We start from the raw sequence: 21,094 nt of genomic DNA on the forward strand, positions 1-21,094 counted from the left end.
GTGCCAGATTGACACTGCACTATTGACCTAGTAGGCAACCTATCGCATTCCACAAACAGATCCTGAAATCCTGGACAGTTTGGTAAAAAAAAAAAAAATAACCACAAACAAATAACTGGAAGCAGCCTAAAAAAGGCCAGAAGAATCACATCCAATGCCACACCTAAAAACCACACCCCCAAAAAAGCACAGCTGAAAACTCTGCCAAAGAATAACTTTTATTTTTCAGTCTTCTCTATCCATATCCTTTCTCTGGGAAGAGCTTTGTAAACAGATCCCTACTCTAAGGAAATACAAGATTAAATGACAAAAATATTTGTATTAGAGAAGATTATGACAATATGCATCAGTCTGTTTCCCCCACTTTCTGATTCATCCACCTCATGCATTTAAGGTGTTGAATCCAAGTGACAACAGAGCTTCCACTGCTATTACAGCCTGTCACAGCCATTTCATGTCCCATTTATCCAAGTTAGAAATTATCTTTTCATTTGTAAACAACCACCCCTTACACCCTGCCAGCAGTACAGAAAACTAATGAGAGTTTGCCGGCCTCCTCCACACTCACAATCAGGCACAGAATCCCAGAGAACTGCTGGAAGCACAGAGCAGCCCGGGGAGGGCACACAATGGGGCTCCTTCATCGCCCACAGAGGCTCCCACTGGTCACTGCAGTGGCCACTGCAAAGCCCAGTCTCTGTCTCAGATTTGTTATGTGCAGATGGAGGCATGGGAGGTATCCATAAACAAGATAATCCACTGGATTGCCTATCTTCTAACTACATGGGAGTTCCAAAAAAAAAAAAATTTAAAAGCTGATAATGAATGTGCATCATGAGGAAAAATGTTGAATTGTAAAACCATTTACCTGCAAGCCATTTGGTGTGACACAAACCAAGCATGCCTGCCCCAGCATCTCCTCCTGAGGCACACACAGCAACCTGCACCTGGATCCAGGAGCTGCAGTGGGACCTGGCAGCTCAGAGATACCAATAGAGCAGGACAGTGACAAGGGTCTGTGCGAGGGGAGCATCGCCCAGGAGGCACCACCAGCTGTCAGCAAAGCAGCATCCACCTGCACTTCTGGGGCAGGCTGTGCTCTCACACACACCCACCCTGGAGTCCAGTTTGCTTTCTCTCTGCATTTACAGCATGGACCACAGGGTTTATGTGTGTGACCCAGTTCAAGAGCCACTGAGCTTTTCTGCCACTTTTAACAAGCTTGAGTCAAAGCATGGCCTTAAACCCTGTGTTTGTATTGGAAGCAGAGCCCCTGGAGAATCCCCAAGCCACTGCTCCACCCAAGGTAGCACAAGCCAAATCTAAATCGCTCCCCACAGATTATTTTTCAGTCTGCTTTCAACTGGCTTCTCAAAAGCCTGGGAACCCACCAGCTAATCTATCCTATACTTAACCTTGCATCTAAGAAGGTCTCCTAATGTTTAAACTAAATCCTTTCCTTTTTGCAAATCAAATCAGGAGCTATTTCTGCTCTCCACAGTGGGCATGGAGACCATTCATCATCTCTCCTCTTGCTACATACATTTGGATATGCAAAAGACTAATCTACCCTCTCCTCTGTAAAAATGAGAAAGCAGACACCAATTTTTATTTAATTCCTCCCTCACTCCCCCTGAGGTTATGATTTCAGGACAATGTTTCTTTCAATTTTGGAATCCCTTCAACCAACTCACTTTCTCACAGTCCTTTGGCTAAGCCCATAACAGTATAAACAGACCAATTTCCTTCTGAATCCATCTTTCAGTGCATATTTGCAACCAAGCCAGCATGCTATTGGCTTTTCCCTGTTGGCCCGCAGTGGATGGGGTTCTGGTGGCTTTTTGTGGGTTTTTTTGTTGGTGTTTTTGGTGGGGCTTTTTTGGGGGTTGGTTGCAAGGTTCTTTTGTTAGGGGTGGGGATTTTTTGGCTCGGCTTTTTTTGGTGAATTTTATTTGGTTTCTTTTATTTTTTTAAGCTCAGCTGCTTCTTTGCAAAACTAGCCTTTTGCTCTCCACAGCTGGCTACTCCCAAACTCTCCTATACATCTGCCCTCACTAAATTATCTCAGGTTTGTTCCAGCCCAAGAGATCACTCTGAAGATCCCAGTCTCACTTTTCAAAGCCTTTCCACATCATCCAGCCTGGACTGCAAATCACCCATTAGCAAACAATTAGTCTTACCCATACCATTAAGGAAAAACTATGCTGGGATAGACACTGCACACCTCAGCTGACAATCTCTGCTAGGCAAGACTGGTAAAGTGCCATTTTCTATGTGCTGCTTTTCACCAAGTTGGGTCCTTACATTAAATAGTTTTATTTAGACTCAAGGTCCCTGCCTTATCTGCAGAGATAGGATGTGGCCTTATCAAAAGCCACACTAAAACAAGGAGTTATCATATCCACATCTTCTCCCTTGTTGACAAAAGCTCTTACACGCTGATAGAAGGAAATTCTCAGAAACAAAAAGTGCCCAACAATATTAATGTTGCCTTTCCCTTCCCTTGAACTGCAGATAAACTCGAAGTTCCTAGACTTATCTTTTCCCTTATTCTTTTTAAAGGCTGCTATCTTTGCCTTCCCCAGCACCCACCCTCCCCATGTTCTCTAACAAAAATATTAATGGTTGAAGGCTGCTGCTAAGGGATCTATGGCAAATGACCTATGGCAAATGACAGAGCATTCAGCTCATTTGAGAACAGCTCATTACAGGTGCTCTTTGATTCATCCTTTCCCTCTTTTCCCTCACTCCCAAATTCTTATCACACTGTCTAAGATGTTGATAGTGACCAGAAAGTCTGCAGGTAAACTTGTGAAAGGAGATTTAAGGAAGGCAGAAAAGAATTAAAAAACAGCATCAAGCATTTCAATTCCCTGCCTTAGCAGGATTTGCTTCTGCAATTTTCTTTAAATCTTGACAGTTGCCTGAAAAGAGTCCACACATACAGCTACTCTTTACAGTCTTATATCAGACAGCTGGGAATTAGCCCAGTCACTCTCTCCCCACACTCCAGTGAGCACTGGGGGCAGCCCATCTCTTCCAGGACAGACTGCTACAGTCAAAGACAAGCACCCTGCTGCTCCCCTCTTTGTGGCATTTACACCTCTCTGACGTCTGCCAGGCAGATCTCTATTCTAGACCACAGTGAACACTTCTGCCTCTAACAAATGTAGCCAACAGGAACAGGCTGCTTGTTCCTCCCTCAAGACCTAGTCCTTGGCAGATAGTGATACTTCCTTGTTAATTGATTCAAATTTCTTTCAGTGTTTTCAGGAACCAACCAGGACTATGTCCCTTGCTTCCTGCTTATAACAGAGGCCCTGAAAAGAGTTGACTTTGCCTCTTTAGGATGCTTTCTGTTTAAAATGGCAGTGTCTAAAGACAGCTCATAGGAAACAATTCCTTTTGCTTCCAGATTTTTCACTTCGGGCACCCAATTTCACATACAGGTTAGAAAAATCTTAAAACCATTCAGCATGCCCAAAACTGGAGGATCTCACCAGCTGGCACCAATCACACTGGAGTCCCTTCAGGGATGAGCATGCTTAGTCATGGTCATCCCAGCTTAAATGCTCCCCATTACCTTCACCAGAAAGACTCCTACAATACAGAATAATTTTTTTATTAGTGAGATCCTCCAGCACATTTTTCCACAAAATTTTCCTTGCACAGACCCATGTATTTGCATGAGGTCTATAAAATCTCCCTCTCCCAAGTTTTTATAAGGCTCCTGGCAGTTTCATTCATGATAATGAAGCCAAAAGAGAAGAGAAAGGCACCAGCAGGAGCAAAAGGAGATAAAATAGCAGAGCAGATATAGATCTTGTGAATCTTCTCAAAAACAGTGTTTCAACAGCAAAAGCATTTCCCCCACATGCTGAACACTACACCGTATCTGTAACATCCCCATTTGTGCAAGAGAGAAGCAGATGTTCAAATGCCTTCTGCAGTCTATTGTCTGGAAATGCTATGAGCCCATTTTTCTTTACAGTCCCATCAGTGTTCCTTAATAACATGGTGTGTGGAAACAGTATTATTTCCCATCTCCCCTTCCCTGTTATTTAGTGGCATTGCTGCCACGTGACAGCTCCTATCGTGCTCCTTTCCTGCAATCGATTGCACATTATATCTGCTGCCACTGAATGTCTCTCCCTCCTCACAGAGCAGCTTCTGGGCTCCAATTCCCCAAAGAACACAGAATATACCCAAACATCAGTTTCTGCTTCAGTTGTAGGTTCCCCTGTTCAGCTGGCACTTAACTGGAAGGAACAGTACAATACTGCACATCCCCAGATCCTCTGTGGAGAACAAAGATTTGTTTCTCATTGTGCCTCATGCATGCATCCCAGAACAGAAGCTTCCAGAGGGCTTATCTCTCCTTGTAAATCCAGCAGTAACAGCTTGTTGACATTGAATTCACAGTAACAGATTTTACTAGATATCCAGACATACACTTTGTTCCTAAAGCTCTTACATGATCTAAGCCTGGAAGTTTTAAAAGTAACTACTATGTCAGTCAAAAGTATCATTTTTTATCAGACTGGTTGTGCCAGCAAAAGTCTAATATAGGTTTAGCCAGCGTAATCCTGCATGGGAAAAGGAAAACCAGTCCTACTGGTGTCTGAAACATTCATATCACATGCATACACACATGGATCAGCAGAGATTAACTTCACAGGGTGCCCTTTACCTATTTAGTACAAAAAGGTACATCACAAAGCCTGTGAAGGGCACTGTCCCAGGATACCTGTATTAGCAAAGCACTCCTACAGTGGATGTAGCTACACCCATAAATTTGCATTTTATGGAAATACAGCCAACTCAGGAGAAGTGAGACCCAGGCACATTTTCAGACAGTTTGCCAGTGCAACAAGAACAGCACACCAAGTTTACAGGTTCACAGCTCTGCCACCCCGACTCGCACAGCTACACCAACAGAAATCTAGCTTTTCTAAAAGTGCTATCTGTAGTCTAGGCAAATCCACATGGTGTCTAGCACTCAAAGTTAAAGTTGATAATAAGAGTGCCTTTTTCTTAAAGAGATTGTAAATAATGAGTTATAGCAAGACTATATCCCTTAATGAGCTCCTAGAGATAATTTATGCTCTTCTTCCTACGCTCAGCCACGCATTTTTATTTTCTCATACATCACACTGATGCTGGCAGTAAATCTCTACAATATCTAGTCCTCCTTCCATAATAGAAAAACTCATTAATATGCCCCAGCTGCTTTAGGACACTTTGACATGAATTTATGAATATTCAATTTCCATCTAGTAGTCAGCTTCTTTGTGTCCAGCCACTGCGGTCTTGAAGAGAGGCTGCCAAAGATCTTGTAATACTTTCACTAGCTTTGAGCCCTCACATAATGAAATCAGCAATATGTTTAGTGTCAATAAAGCTCTGGGAACAGCCTCATTTTTCAAGAGCCAGAGGCAACTGGAGGCCTTCAGCATCTTGCCCGAACAACTTCCAAACGCTGTGCTGCAGCAAGTGAGGCCTTTCACACCACAGAAATTGCTCAGAGCAGCTCCTGCCACCTCAGCACAAGACACCTGTCGTTGCCGTGCTGGGAGCAGATTTCTTGCAAAATAGAACATACCTCCCAGAAAAAAAAACTTGGAGGTGTAGGTGATTTTTCAGCTTTGATGAAAACTGGACAGATGAAGGAAAGGGAAGCTTTCAATGCATTATTCACACAGAATCACCAAAGCTGGGGTTGGAAGGGACCTCCAAAGACCATCTCCCCAACCCTCCTGCTAAAGCAGTTTCATTTAGAGCAGGTTGCACAGGTAGGTTTTGAATATCTCTACAGAACAAGACTCCATAACCTCTATGGGCAGCCTGTTTAAGTGCTCTGTCAGCCTCAAAGTAAACCTTTTTTTCCTCATACTTAGATGGATCTTCCAGCTTCTGCCCATTGCTCCTTGTCCTGTCACCAGGGACCACTGAAAATAGTCTGGTCCCATCCTCCTGACTTGGCCAGGTAAATTTTAAAAGATCTGAAATCTAAAGCAGAAACTGTAAGTTTCATAAAAACTGGAATTTTGGTTGCATAAAAAATGACAGGAACTTCAGACAGCCTTGCATCCATTCTCCTTCTCAAAACTGGAGAAACCAAGATCAGGCAAGTGTTGAGCCCTACAGCAGAACTGCAGGATCCAGGCAACAACACGTGCTCCTGACAGCTCCACTCCTCCCAGCACTCCCATCTACCCAATCCAGGAGCAAAGCAGCACAAGCCTTGGGACTTTACACTGTTTGAGTCCAGCACACTCCATGTTCAGGCAACTGTGCCTGGAAAGCTGGCAGCCCCTGAAGGGTTGGACCATTTCCAGGGGCACCATCCTTAACTCCACAGAACTCCTGACACCCCATTCCAAGAAGTTCCAAGCAGCAACAAGGAGAGGAGTCAGATACTTGCCCCCAAGCAAACACTAAAGCAGATAAACAGAGGAAATGGCTCCACTTGGGAGATGATTCAAAGCCACAGGCACATCTCCAGCTGCAAGCACTGTATCTGTTCCCTTCTAGGAAAGAGCACCATCCTCGTAAGCCAGGCTTTTATCCAGCCGAGGAAGACAACGACCTTTTAAGTGGTAAGTGCTGAGCATAATTCATTTTCATCCTTTACTTCCTTTGAAAAAAGTAATGGGACAAATTTAAAAATGAGTGAGCAGCTTGAAAATTGGTTTAAGCTTCTGTAAACCCATCTATCATTCAAGGCACAAGATTTGTTTTAAACTAGTTCTACCAGAGCAGTGAACATTAGATAAAGGAGGCGAGAAAGATTGCTGTCAGCAACATGAAAACCTGAAGCACAAAGCTGAGATGGGAACTGGAATTTTAGAGTGAGGGACAATTGGTTTAATGACAGAGAGCTGGGAAGAGCTAGAGACAGACCAATCTAGGGAGTAATTATATTCTGCTTATCTAAATTTTATCCTAAAATAAAAGTATAATGTCAACACCCTTCCTGCTAATTTATTTAGGTTCTGTTAAAGAGCTGCCTAAGTATGATGCAGTTTTAACATGCAAGAGACCCCAGCTCTCTGCTGCCAGGCTCCCTGGGCACATGTTCATACTTGCACTGCACAACTCATCACCAACCAGCACAAGCCCACTACATGGATGGAACAGCAAGATGAGCAGCAAGGCAGAAGCACAGACATGACTTAAAACAGTCCATTGTGAGCCTCCAGTGAAAACTACTGTGCCCAGGATGTCAAAACTCCTGCTGCATTTCACACAGCTAATCCCTTCCTACCACCTGCAAAGAGCATTTCAGCACAACCAGAATATCAGGACTTACTCAGTTTTCAGAAAAGCAGCCCAGTCCTCCCAGTGTAACACCAATAAGCAGAGTTTTCCCATCCCTGTGCATGCAGTTCTGGCCTGTAGCCAAGCAGCTCTCACGCAGCTGCTGAGCAAGAACAGCCTTTCCACTTGTTGGTCCTGATGGTCCTTTTGCCACCCCACAGCAAGCTGGGACACTCCTCACAAAGGCAGCAAGAGAGGCAGCTTTGGCCCTGTCACAGGAGCTGTGGCACAGAGGACACAGCCCTCCCATGCCATGGTGCTGCAGTGCTTGAACGCCAGGTGATCAGGGACAAGGGCACTAGACCAATTCCAGTGACACTTACCCACTCAGAGGTCTGGTTTTTCTGATCTCGAAGAACTGTGTTCCTGTGTGATTGTATCTGTATTTTGTCTGTTAAAGGAAAGTAACTTGAACAGTCAAGCAATAAAATAACACTGGTGAAAAGGTGAAGTTAAGCTCTGAGTTCTTGTGGAAACACAAAACAGGCAGTAAAAGCCATTGACTCTCAGATATGAAACACGTGGCATGTGAAATAAAGCAAAACTTTTCACTTGTCTTTTTATACAACCTATTATCAGCAGTAAGTGCAGAGTAATGTATTAAGGTTGGCCATCTAAAATTACACTCAAATTCAACATTTGAAGGCTATAAATTCTCTTTTCTACTAGGTCTGGCTCGCTACTAGATTGCAAGTTTGAAAAAAAAGTCTCACACATGGGCAAGAGAAAGCTTTCATAGGCTACCCAAACCAATCAACATAATCCATGGTCTGAAAAAAACTATTTCCTTTAGAAGTCTTAACTCCATCAGCCTCATGGCTCACCTGTGACCTGTCAACCAAAACCATTGCAGGTGCATCCATTCACACTTAGAAAATATAAATGATTCCCTAAAAAATACGATGCTCTTGAAATGAAAACAACCAGCTACGTCCAAGTCAAGGTCATTAGCTAACACTAACAGCAGAAAAGTTCATCACAAATGATGCCAGCAGATAATCTCAGCACCACTTGCCTAGAAGCACAGGCTGCCAAAGAGCAGCATCACCAGAAGCAGCCTATTTCTTGCTCCTTGAGCATTTTTGTTCAAGCAGCAACACAATAAATCAGACCAAGAAAACAATCTGTTCAATGAAAACAAAAACAAAACAAAAAACCCAATTAAATTTTGTAAAAAAAAAAAAAAAAAAAAAAAAATCACACTGCCTTTATTTTTGATAAGTTACTTTTCCAGTTGAATCTCTTTCCTAACCTATTACCCAAATTATATTCCCATCAGAATGTTCATGCCAGTAAAACTGGTGATACCAAGGCAGATACCAGGGCACAAGCAGGTGACCCCACGGAAGCTAAGAGGTGCTTGAAAGGCATAAATAGCACAGCTGCTGGATGTATAACCATAGCCTAAATAAAAACTCCAGCTCTCACCAGGATGCTCTGAACTGACTTCAGTTAGAGTTCAGAGTTCTCCACAAACAGGGCTTTACTTCCCTCCTGCCTTCAAAACTAATTCATGAGGCCCTTTCAGGGTGCTCTGCACAAAGCATACATCCTCTTTCAGCCCTCAAAGGAAGCCCAGACACTGCTCCCCAGCCCACTTTGAAGCTTTTCCAAACACAGATCCAAACCCTGTGCCTAAGGCCTGCTCCTGCTACGTAGCAGAATGCAGGATTTCAAAACCACTACGGGGTCAGGTGGGGGATAATGTAATTTTTGGAGCTCTGTCTGACATAGTATCCTCTCTGGCACAATCCCAGCGAGCATGAAGCCTCTTGTCCTGGCCAAGTGGCTGCCATAAAGAAGAGAAATGCACCGTCCCCCTGCAGAGCAGGCAGGCCCCAGCCTCCCTCCCCACGGCAGCTGCTGCAACTCCAGACCCGGCTGCTGCCTTGATCCCAACCACGGCTCCCCACCAGGCTGACCACGCCTGCTATTTCTGCATGTTCTTCCAGCTGCCTCCCGTATCCTTTCTTACTCCTTACCAGCACTTCACGCTCATTCCTCATCTCCCCAGTTTCCCCACACACACATACACAAAAAGGCAGAGTTTAGGAAAAGAGAAGAACAGCATCTGGGCCAGTAACCTTCTCTGAAATTATCTGGCAGCAATGGAAAGGCAGGAATTGGGCGTGGGACAGTGACACACAGGCTAGACTGATGTGTAGATCCCTGATGAATCCCCCAAGCAAGGTGGAACATTTGGAAGGGAGATGCCTTTGGTCAGTTCCTGTGTCACAGGCAAGCCCGCCCACCTTGGGGTCAGGACAGCTGCTTGTGCCTGGTCACCCCAGTGACAAGCACTCCCTGCAGGCTGAGCACACAAGCAATCCTCAGGGAACCCACAGGGGCTGCTAAGGCAGAGGGAGAAAGGGTTTGCCACAACACTGGCTCTCAGTCACTTTATGATGAGATGCCATATTATTTCTCCAGGCATCATGAGCTGATCATAATATCCTCATACATCAACGTCAAAATAAGCACTTCTATTCCCACCAATGTCACTTCAGTTAAATTTTTCAGTATAATTTAAAGTTAATTACATCTCCCAGAGGACTGCTATGACAAGCTGCTGCTGCTGGTGCTATCACAAATCCCTGGAGGCGGCTCTTTACCCCCAAATGATCCCAAGCCCTCGCAACCAGCTAAAGCTTCAGTAAAGCTCTGTTAATTCACATCAGGCACAAGTCAGCCTTCTTTCCAGAGACCACAGGCTCGAGAAGGATACTGCAGCATCTTCATGTAGGTCTGTATTGCCTGGAGCCATTCTGGGATTGACATGGAGAGCTTGTAGTTTGGCACTGGCGGCACTGAGGGCTGGACACAAGAAAAAAAGATAAAGAGGTTAGACAGCCACGGCTCCCCGCAGAGCAGATAAGTGATTTACTGAGCAGTGGCATGTGCTCAGTGCAACACCACGCAGCAGCACAGATGGCTTAAGCCCCACGTGAACTCAAGCATCAGGCAAAGTCATCCTGCTGACCACAGGGGCTGCCCCAGCAGCAGAGCCAGCCCCTCCCTGCACAGAGAGGCCGTGGCAGGCTGATCATCAGAGCTGCCAGCATCCCCCAAATACCACCCTATGCAGGCAGGCAGTCCAGCACAGAAAGCCTATGCTTCCCATTCCCCACCCCCCAGCACAGGGCAGTTTGGCTGAGCAGAGTCCCAGTACTGACTTTGCTGTTCTCCCTCCCCCAGGAAGCCATTTCAAGTCTAATTTCTGGCCTCCTTTACCACAAGAGAAAGATAGAAGGAGACAAGAATCCTAGCTGCATAATTTCCCATCTGCCGTATGTCTGCATCATGCTTGCTGGGGAGGGAGAGCACAGCACCTAGAAGACCACCTGGGACCCAAATATTGAATGACATTAAGACACTTAAAGATATAGACTGGCAACATAATGGGATTTTTCCAAAATCTCATAAGACATCTGCTTGTGCCTAAGCATTTTAAGAAGGCAGGCCCTCAATCCACATTTAATCCCCACAGTTATTTGGCTCCTGAGCCTGCAGCCATGCAGGAAAGCAGCACAGCCTTGTCCTAAGTCCACTTATTTCAGAGGTGAGGCTGCAAAATATGGGGTCAGCAGATATTAAAGTGGGCAGCATGGCCACTGAATTTAGAAGTTAGAAGTTAGCACAATTCTCACACAGTGGAGAAAGCAGCTTATTTGAATATTAATACAGATTCAAATTCAGGAAACAGCAATTTGGGCAGCTGTGACAAGGTGCAAAGAAAAGCATCTGTGGGGCCATATTGTCATAACCATAGTTGAAAGTTCATAATGTGTCACATTAAGGACATGTGTCCTTAATACACTTCAAGTCAGCAATTACTGATAAGAACAGCCAGTTCAGGTGGTATGGGGCCATCTCTGGCACAGAGACTTTCCTCTCCAGTTCCCACCTCTGTTAAGATTGCACTTGCTTTCAGAGAATGAGCACCAGTAATCCCAAGGCAACAAAATCCAGAATTTACTACATGCAGCAAGTTACTACAGTGAAACAGTAAATACACCTTGGAGAAAGGGGAGAAAAACACCAAACCAGAGACTCCTACACTACTGGCACACAGAAACATACTGTAAGTGGCAAGCAGATGGCAAGGCTTCCAGCTCGCCCCCGCCATCCCAGTGCTACACGCCGGCACACATGGGCTTTCTCCTCTCACCAGTGGGAGTTATGAGCAAGACTCATTAGTGCTTCTTAATCACAGTTTTCATGCCTAAGATCTTCATTAGAGGCATTTTTTTGGTTCCACAGGTTGCTTTCTCACCCAGCCCCTTTGAGCTGGATGAATTATTCACCTGTCCCTTCCAGCACAAAGGCAGATCTGGACTCAACACACATTATAAGATTCAAGTTTCAGAAGCAGCAAGGAGCTGACAAAGGGAATTATGGCAGGGCTGTCACACCTTCCTGGGGTAGCCATTTCTGCTCCAATATACTCAGTCCTTTGCTTCAAAGATACAGAAGCTCTAGGTGCATGCATTGCACTTACACAACACACCGAGGCAATGGGAGCTGCAGACAGTGTGGGGCCTGGCTGATGCTGCAGAGGTGGGGATTTCATCCTTTTCCCAGCCCTCACCCTGCTGTAGGACCCAGGACAGCATCCCATAGTGATAGCACCAGTGTGAACAGACACAGCCCTTCCTGAAGCCCACAGTGAAACCCACTGAAAACCCACCCTCACCAGAGGGGACAGGTTCAGACTCCAAATGAGGTGCTCCCCATCTTCAAGGTAGGTGATCACATTATCCAAGGAGGATGAGCGTGTCAGATACCAGAGCATAGCCCAGAAAAGAGAACCAGGGTTTTCCCACTGGCTAGAACATATTCCAGTTACCTTAGCAGGCCTGCTGAGCCAGGAGGCCCAAGCCCCTCCAGATGTCAGACAAGAAGGGAGAAGCGTCCATAAGCCTGCGCCCACACAGGGCAGCAGTGCTCTCCTCTCTCCAGTGCAGGGCAGGCAGTAGACACACCATGCTGCCAGCCAGGCCAGGCAGGGGGAGCCACACACCACTCCCACTCCTTTCCCTCCCAGCTGCAGGAGGACTAATCCTGGGCACCCACCCAGCATGGAGCAGAAGCCAGGGCTGCACAATACAAGTGAAGTACAGCTTTGTTGTGATTCAGGATGCAGCCCTCCAGCTCCTGGTATACATCCACAGCAGCAAGGAGCAGGCAAGAGGTCATGGATGGCAAGAGGAAATGCAAACACAGCACTACAGACCATGAATTTGTAAAGCAAGTGAAATTCAGAGACAAGTCAGATGAAAAGCCTTGACCTTATATCAGTCTTTCCAAGGAATAGCAGCTCCAGACAGTTGAGCTGCTGCAGTGCAAGACCACGTGGCAGAGCTGGAGACTCATCCCGTGGCTGGAAATGCTGTAGTCTCATTTTACCACTGACATCCTGTGTGAAACTCATTTTGGCCGATTCCACTGTCTCACTTAATGACCAGAAAGTCATTTTCTACCAGCTCCCCCTGCAAGCACACTGTTACTCAGCATGGATGAAGCTGACAGGCAAGAGTCCTCAAAGCTGCTGAGAGGTTTAATTTATTACAATCTCCAAGTACCTCCAAGATCACAGAACAGGTAAAGGATTGCACAGCCTTTCCAAACTGTGAGTCTGCACTACTCCCAGAGCTCAAGCTAACAGTCAGAGGGGGGGATCCCACAGGTTCCAAAACTGCCCTTGCAGACAAGCCAGCTTTTTGTAAGGACTTTGCGCTTCCCAAGAGAGACGCAGCCCTGCACCTCTGCAGTTTGCATTTGTTCCAGTAAGGGCAACCTCACAGACACAGTCAGAAGCTACTTACCACCCTGCGTGTATGATTGCTGAGACTAATGCCAAGGTGATTAGAGCAATCAAGTGGAGCTTCTTGGAGAGGGGATGAAAACTCTCTCCCATCAGTAGGGATTAAGAACAGATCAGATGCAGAAATGGAGCAGTTGCACATGCCACTCACTCAGCCTGAACCAACTATCAATGCAAACAGATTACAAATCATCTTCTCACAAGCACAAGTTTCCCTCATCACTCCCAAACAACAGTACCTGGTCTTTTGCAGGGTGACACATACCCAGCAGCACAAGCCAGTTAACATAACTTGTACCACCATTTAAGAAACAAGTCTTCACTCACATTCCTACTCTGACCCAGAAATTACCGTCACAACTTTGGTAATCCACTACCACTTTGTGGCAAAAAAACCCCAGCTCCTAACCTTCATTTGCTCACCTGAGCTGTGTTGGCCCTAATAAGGACCAGGTAGTCCTCAAACTACTCTCTTACCCCAGAAGTCCCACACTTAGCCAGCAAGAGCTACTTAGTCACAGAGGGGACCAGGTCCTCCAGCCCCCAAAGAAACTAATTATTGTAACAGGGATTTTGCTTCTGGGCAGTACTGGAGGAGTACAACTCCTACAGCACTGGGCACTGATCAACATCATCAAATTATTTGGCCAGGCAGATTTCAAAACATTTTTATTCTGCCCAGCTTACGCACATGCTACAGAGAGCCAGCCCAGAGCTGTGGCACTGAGGAAGAAGCCATGGGCAACACTCTCTGGGACATTCCCACAGGAGTACAGTGTGCAGGCCAGCACACTGGAGCCACTGGTATGTCTCTCACCAGATGCTTTCTCAGTCACTGTGTCACAGTAAAAGTTACGTGCTCTGGAGCTGGGAAGTAAAGGATGAAAGTCAAGTCTAGCGCATGCTTTACCATCTCTTAACACCAAATGGGCTTGCAGGCCATCTAGACTGGCGTAAGCTGGTCAGGCTGCTGAAACAAGAAGTTTTGCCCAGTCCCTGCCCCTTCATTTTCACCTCAAGTGCTTGTGTAAGTACAAGATGAACCACACCAAGGAACCACAAACTCAGCATAACCTGATTATTGTTTAGTTGGATATGCTTCCCCATCCAAACAAAGGCTGGGTCTAGCACAAGGAGAGCAGAGTGGAGAAAGATTGTCCCTTTTGCACCTGCACTGGACCGAACATTGCAGAAGAGAGATGAAAGGCCTTTTCAGCCTGCAGCTTATTTGACAAGCACCTTCTCAATACAGCCCTACACAATAAGATTTCGACTTCCCTGTGCACAGAATCTCCTCTCTACTCCAAGAAAAGAACAGGCATATGGTTCATGTCAGTATCACTGACAGCTTGAACCATGACAACAGCAGCCCAACCATCTCACCCCAGCACGCAGAGGGGTATGAACCAACCCAGACTTCAGCGGTCAGCTCACATTAATGCTACTTGATGTGAGGAGTGAATCAAGCTCAAAGTCTGCCAAAGCAGAGAGTGTTAAAGACATTGTGATCAGTAACGCAGCAGTGTCGAGAAGCCTTGGAACAACAACAGACATCAACATTTTATTTGCTGTCTGGAGGAAAAAGACTTGGGTGAGGCAGAGCTATTTGGGGCTTGTACTGAGGAACGTACCAGACAAAAGCATTTGGAGTCTTTCCACATACTGGAAAAGAAATGTCTGAGTTTTAAATCCCTTGTTACATTTGAGGAGCAACGCTGTGTTTAAGGAAACGCCTGTTTCCAAAAGGAAAAGAAAAATCTGCTTTAAATTGCACGAAGCGCTTCACTCAGTCTCTGAAGATTTCTTTTAACTCTTGTTTTCTGCTTTATTCTCCCCAAGCTAAAAGGAGTAATTTTCTTCTTGCTTGTTCCCCAGGACACCCACTGCAGCCCCTAAGCACCCCGCAGCCTCCGTACCCCGTTCTGGGCGCTTTCGGACAGCAGATGCCCCATCCTTCTCCCCGGTGCCCCGAGAGCATCCTCTGGGCTGCGCTGTCACACCCTCCCACCCGGCCGTGGAGCCTCCCCGGCCGCTCGATGCGCACAGAACGCGGCAGCCGCCGGACCGCCGACCTCGGGCTCGGTGTCACCCGCTCCTCCCGCACGAGGGGACACACGGCGGCTTCGCCTTACCCGAGCCAGGCGGGAGGCGCTCCGGATGGCCGCCGCCACGGCACCGCCGTCGGGGTGCACCCGCTCCACGTGGCCCCACATCCGCTCCCAGGTCTGCCCGTCCATGGGGAAGCCGCTCTTGTTCACCAGGAAGAGCGAGCCGCCGTCCCGCTGCTGCTCCTGCTCCTCCTCCTCCGAGCCCCCGCCGCTCCCGCCGCCGCCGCCCGCCGCCCGCGGCTGGGCGCTCCGCGACCGGCCGCCCTCCTTGCCGGCCGCCGCACGCCGACTGCTCCCGCGGCCGCCGCCGCCGCCCGCCGCGCCCGTCATGGCCCCGCGGCCATGCCCGAGCCCGGGACCGCTGCCGGGATGTGCCCCGCGGCCTCGCCGCCGCCCGGCCGCTCTTTATGTGTAGCTGTGTGTGTGTGTGTGTGTGTGCCTGTGACGGGCGTGCGGAGGAGGCTGGGCGGGGGCGGTCCCTCGCTAGCGACGCCGGCCCGCTCGCTCCGGGAGCCCCGTCCCGACCCCGGTACCGGCCGCGGCCGCGCAGGGGGCGCGCCCCGCGCCGCGCGCCATGCCGCGCGTTACCGCGCGACCGCCCGCCCGCCCGCCCGCGGCGCGCCCCCATTGGCCGCCGCAACAAAGAGGGGCGGGGCCGGCGGGGCGGGGCGGGCCGCCACTGGCGGAGACGCTGCCGGGAGGCGCCCCCTGCCGGACAGCTCGGGACACCGCAACCGGGAGGCGCAGTCCGAGCGCTTTCGCCCGCAGCCGAGCCGAGCCGAGCCGAGCCGAGCCGAGCCGAGCCGAGCCGAGCCGGGTCCAGCCCAGCCCGGCCCGGCGGAACCCAGCAGAGCCGAGCCCGGCCCCTCCGAGCCGAGGCGATCCCCCCAAGCCGAACCCAGCCCAGTCCAGCCCGAGCCCAGCTGTGCGTCCCTGTCCCCACTGCGTGCTGGACGCCGGAGGATGGAAGTCCTCCTCGGAGACAGCCGAGCTGTTCCGTTCTTCCCAGAGCTGGAAGATCCTCTGCTAAGCATTCAGCGGTACGGTGGTGGCAGTGAGATCCCGGCCTGAAGGCAAAGCGCTGCCGGGAGAGGCACCAGGCGCTTGTGAGGGGCGGGCAGAGGAGCGCCCCAGGCCCGGGCAGAGACCGCCCTGGCCGTGCTGCCCGCTCCAGCGCCCACTGTGCCTGATGGCTATGGCCACGCTCGGACAGGAATTTTCAGCTTTTCATACCAAGCACAACAGTGTCAGTAATGCATCTCCTAGAGCTGTGAGTGACCCCCCCCATCAGATACAAATAGTCTGAAAAACGTTGCTCCCGTCCCCTGCCCATGTGCTCAGATACTGCTGCCGCTCTGATCCCCTGCTCCCAGACAGGAATAAATTTCTGCAGTGCCCTAATCAGCTTCTCGAAGGCTCTCAGGAGCCAGAAGTGTATGTTGAGTTGCTAATCACTCTCCACAGGAGCCGATGTCTCTGTGAGTCCTACCAGTAATCCTCCCTGCTGTCCCCTGGCCACATGGTATGCCAGAATCTCATCAGGGGGTTTAACAGAAGGGAGGACAGACAAAAGCTGTTCCATCAGCTAAAGCAAATCAAGGGCTTCAGCTTACATGGCTTGCCCAGTGTCAGCTTTCAACCCAGGAGACTTTGGTGTAGGAAACCCCCCCAAGCTGAATGTGGGGGCTCTGGGTGTAAATGGCAACACAATTTGGGGGAATGAGGTAAAGGTCAGAGTGGATTTAGAGCTTCTGTGAAGTCTTCACCCTCTCCACTGTGTCCTGCATTTCCCTAATCATCAAGCAAATGCTGCAGTTGGAGGGAAAATCCATGCTGGGCAGAGACGACTCACACACACACACCCCCTGGTGGGTTTCGAAGCAGGATCCCAGGGGAAGCAGAGTCTCTCCTTCTGGAGCGCAGATGATGCTGAACATCAGCAAGATGTGAGAGCACTAAGATGAGTTCCCAATGGGAGATGATGAAACACAGAGACCCAGAGAGGCTGCAGATGGCTGCAGACACAGAGGAGAGGGCTCTCAAGGAGCCAAGGGAGGCTTAGGCAAGACAGTGCAAGGAAAGGAAGGCCAAGAAAGTATGTGAGTTCACTGGAGCAGAGCCAGGGGAAAACCTGAAAATCATTTGGAGCTGGATCTTAGAACTAATGGGACAGTGCAGGTGGTGGCATCCATGTGTGAGCAGCTGAGAGGCACACTGCATGTGACAGAGCCTGGAGTGCTGGGATTACACAGCAGAATGTCATCCTCAAGGATGCTGATACGCAAGCTGGCAGTCACATATATCCCAGAGCCTTGTTCCCTGTTGGAACAGGCAACCATGTTGGGGCTGTCACAGCCTTGCTCAGTGCTGCTTCACTGCCCAGAGCAGCCAGGAACCTTCAGATTGTGTTTTCCTACACCCACCCACCTCTTAGTCTGGAAGGGTGAAGATTAGAGTGATGCTATGTGCTTTGCCATTCAAAGCCTGCTGCATCTACCATGTCAGGGCGTGCTCCATGGCAGAGGGAAGGACTCTCTCTGGCCAGACAGGTAAGGGGCATGGCAAGGTTTGGACAGCACAGCTCTGCTCATAGCAGTCTGCAGCATTCAGACCATTTCCAATCAGGACTTAAAGAAAGAAGATTCTTACCAGCTCCTCCCTGATGCTCAGGTGGAAGAGTGACAAGTTGAACTCCCAGAGGTCAGTCAGTGTGTCCAAGGTCAGCCGTGGGCTGGGCAGGCAGGGCAGAAGTTAGCTGAGGTCCTGGAGCTAAAGGCAACTTTGAAGCAACAGCTTAAGGAAATAAAAGTAGAGCCCCTAAGTCCCTATGACTAAGGGAAAGTTTTAATAACCCTCTCACCAGCTACAAATTAAGTATAAAAATAGAATAATGCTGCTTTGGATTAGCCAAAGCTTTCCCTGGTATTAGTTATGAACAGATATTGAAGATGAGTAAAAGCAGGATGAGATATGCATCATGCCCCCAGTATCTAATGGCTTTCACCTCGTGGGGCCACCTAATTTTGATACTGTGACTCTTGGCAGAGCTGCTTTCCTCCCTGCCCTGTTTGCAGGTCTTCCTCTCACACCAGGTTCCTGCCCAGCCTCTGTCCCAGTGTGCCAGACCTGTTTGACTTCGAAATTCAGTCACTTTCTAAAGCTAGCTCTGAACAACACCTCCATCTACAGTCTTACTCCTAGTGCAGAGCTCATTGCTACCACAGCTGCTTTCTGGGTCAAAGGAACTAATTTGATCATAGAGTCAGCATGTAAGAGGGTTTTAACCTTCATTATTTCCAATTGCAGACTCATTTAAATGCAGCATTCAAAAGGCCCTGCAGTGCAATTACACAACCAAGTGCAGGAAACTTAATAGCTCTTAATTTGCACCATGGCAGCAAGGTGATATCAGCATTGGCACTTTTTCCAAGCAGACTTTTTCTCCAAAGTGCCACCCCCACACCCTCACAAGGAGTCCCACTATCCTCTTCCTCTGAGAGCATCCTCTTGAAAACAGCAATGAATTCAGCCCAGCCACACAGCAAACCCTCACTGCCCTGTGATATTGAGCAGAGGAAGTGCATTCATGTATTTATTTGGACTTGTCTGGGAAAACACTTCCTCTATTACCCATTGTTTCCAAACAGCCCTTCTTGTGCAAGGAGCCAGCAGGAGAAGGCTTTCCTGGGTAGCAGCTCCAGACTGACCTGGCCTCAGAAGAGGGAGCTGCAGCCAGGCTGGTGTCATTTGCTGTCTCATGGCCTGCAAGATCTCATGCTCCTGTTTTGCTGCTTGGAAATTTGGTGGTTTTCTGCTCTGCAGATCTTTTGCCAGCACAGCTCCAGCCTTTTCTAAGACCTTGTCCAGACTCTGCTATCAACAAACCTTGTTACATGAAAATACTTCTCACTGTGAACAGGAATGCCACTCTGTGCTACCAGGGCCACAAGCGGGGCAACAAACCCCAAAGTGAAACAAGACAGCGGCAGCACTGCAGCAAAAGGTGGGCTAGTCAGCAGATTGCCCTTGCCCCTGCCCTGCCTGGCCAGCCCTGGCTCTGCAACCTTGGACACCTCCAAGGAAGGCCATGTGGCAATTCCCCGGGTCCCAGTCCACAACAGCACCCTTCTCAGAGTCACAGCCACACCACAAAGCTGCCCCTGGTGCATTTGCTTTGATGCCTCTGCAGGCAGGCAGAGGGGAACTGCTCCAGCAGCCCAGCCAGCAGGGGCAGGAGACACATTTTATTCCAGCCCTCCTAGGAAGAGATGAAGTTTTCTTTTGTGCAAGAAGGGAGTTTCCTCTTTCCTTCCATCAGATGGCAACAGGACAGATCTGGACCTGGATTGTTTCCCAGGTCAGTAAAAGTGGACACTAATGCTGTACCAGTATCAGTTACTGGTGGAGCAGGAAATGAGCCCAGTTCCTCCAGCTGGCAGCACTCAGTGCAAAAGTCTGAAGCCTGGGTACCTTCCCAGTGAGAGGAAAGCTGACGTCTTTGCAAACAATTTCATGGGTGAAGGTGTGGATGTTAACATCTTTGAAATGGGGCTTAATGTCTCTACTAACTCTGGGAAGCAGGTTTGTTGCAGAGCCCAGGCAGCTCGGCTCCTGAAACAAACAAGTGGGGGTCTGGACAAGCCTGAGTTTCTGAACTTTGGGGTAAAATAGTAGGTTCAGGGGGGGAATATGTGATAGGCATTTAGGGAAGGCTGTACCTTACTAATACCTCAGCCAGTGGGGAAAGAAAGGGAGCAACATGTGGCTGGGAGTTTAGGATAAAAGGAGGCTGCACCCTCCAAAACCTCAGGAGAGAAAAGTTTGTGGGCATGTGCTCCGGTGGACTCTCCCTTTATGTGAGTAAAGTTGCAGGACTCTTCTGTCTCTTTTTTGGACATAAACCTCTGGTGTTTGTAGATTTTCTTGACGCCAGCTTGGGTACGCTCTTCTGCTAAAGTCAGGCCAAGTGATCTTAATGGCTTTTTCTGCATTTAGCAGCCAGCAGAGCGGCTGCAGTCCAAAATGGTTAATCCTACAGGGGTGCTTCAGCTCTGCAGAGGGCAGCAGAAAAACACAGGTCAAGAAAGTTTGCTTGCTGTAAGTAAATTGCATTATTGCAATGCAAATATTGGCCCATTTCCTGAAAAGACCATAGTGACCTCATTTGATCCTTTGAAAGGAATATAAAATTTGTTTGTTTGGGGCTTTTTTCCTAAATTGAACATTATGATGGAATTGGATATTTTAGTGATGAAATGAAAGGTCAAACTGTGGTAAGGATGCAACCATGGCAATATGGGAATGGCTGTTAGTACAAGTTTGCAGAAGCAATTTGCATAACCAATAAGAACAACTTTCTGTACTCTTAAAATTTCCCTGTGATCACTGGGAAAATAAATATATAAAGCAGACTTTAAAAAAAAAGCAAGCTGTAAAAGAGATGCCTGAGGGTGTGCTTCCTTGGAGCTTTCCCCAAGGTAGCCCTTTCTGAGAACTCTTAACACACTGTTTATTTTGTAGTGGTCTAGCAGAAAAAACAGCCCTCCGTTGCTTTGGCTGCAACAGTGAAGAACTTCAGCAGCATGTTTTGAATTCTGCCTGAACAAGTCCAGGATCTCCTGCAATAATTCTACTGCAACAAATCCTTACAGTGTTTATTTTAGATGGGGCTAGATGGACTCCAGTTGTTCTCAGACTAGTCCAACAGGCAAGATTTTCTTGCATTAAAAAATATTTTTTAAAGCATTTAAAAAAAATCAAAGTGTCATAAAAAGCCTATAAATCAGACCTTCCCCAAAACTGGTCTGCAGATTTTCACTTTCTGCTCCCCACTGCAGGTCAG

At 48.2% G+C, this 21,094-nt stretch overlaps 2 protein-coding genes across 2 annotated transcripts in view; both read right to left on the minus strand.

The window, feature by feature from the left end:
- The window catches only part of VASH2 (vasohibin 2), a 34,517-nt gene extending 18,721 nt beyond the window's left edge, over positions 1–15,796 (minus strand). The window contains exons 1-3 of the mRNA XM_053972451.1: positions 15,277–15,796; positions 10,046–10,134; positions 7,644–7,700 (exon numbers count right to left, since the gene is read on the minus strand). Coding sequence (XP_053828426.1) covers positions 7,644–7,700; positions 10,046–10,134; positions 15,277–15,582 — 452 coding nt within the window. The 5' untranslated portion in view covers positions 15,583–15,796. The remainder of the gene's footprint in view (positions 1–7,643; positions 7,701–10,045; positions 10,135–15,276) is intronic.
- Positions 1–21,094, minus strand: part of FLVCR1 (FLVCR heme transporter 1) — a 63,467-nt gene that overhangs the window by 22,608 nt on the left and 19,765 nt on the right. The gene's annotated exons all lie outside the window — the stretch shown is intronic.

The sequence above is a fragment of the Vidua macroura genome, chromosome 3, assembly GCF_024509145.1.
Source record: "Vidua macroura isolate BioBank_ID:100142 chromosome 3, ASM2450914v1, whole genome shotgun sequence".
Classification (NCBI taxonomy): Eukaryota; Metazoa; Chordata; class Aves; order Passeriformes; family Viduidae; genus Vidua; species Vidua macroura.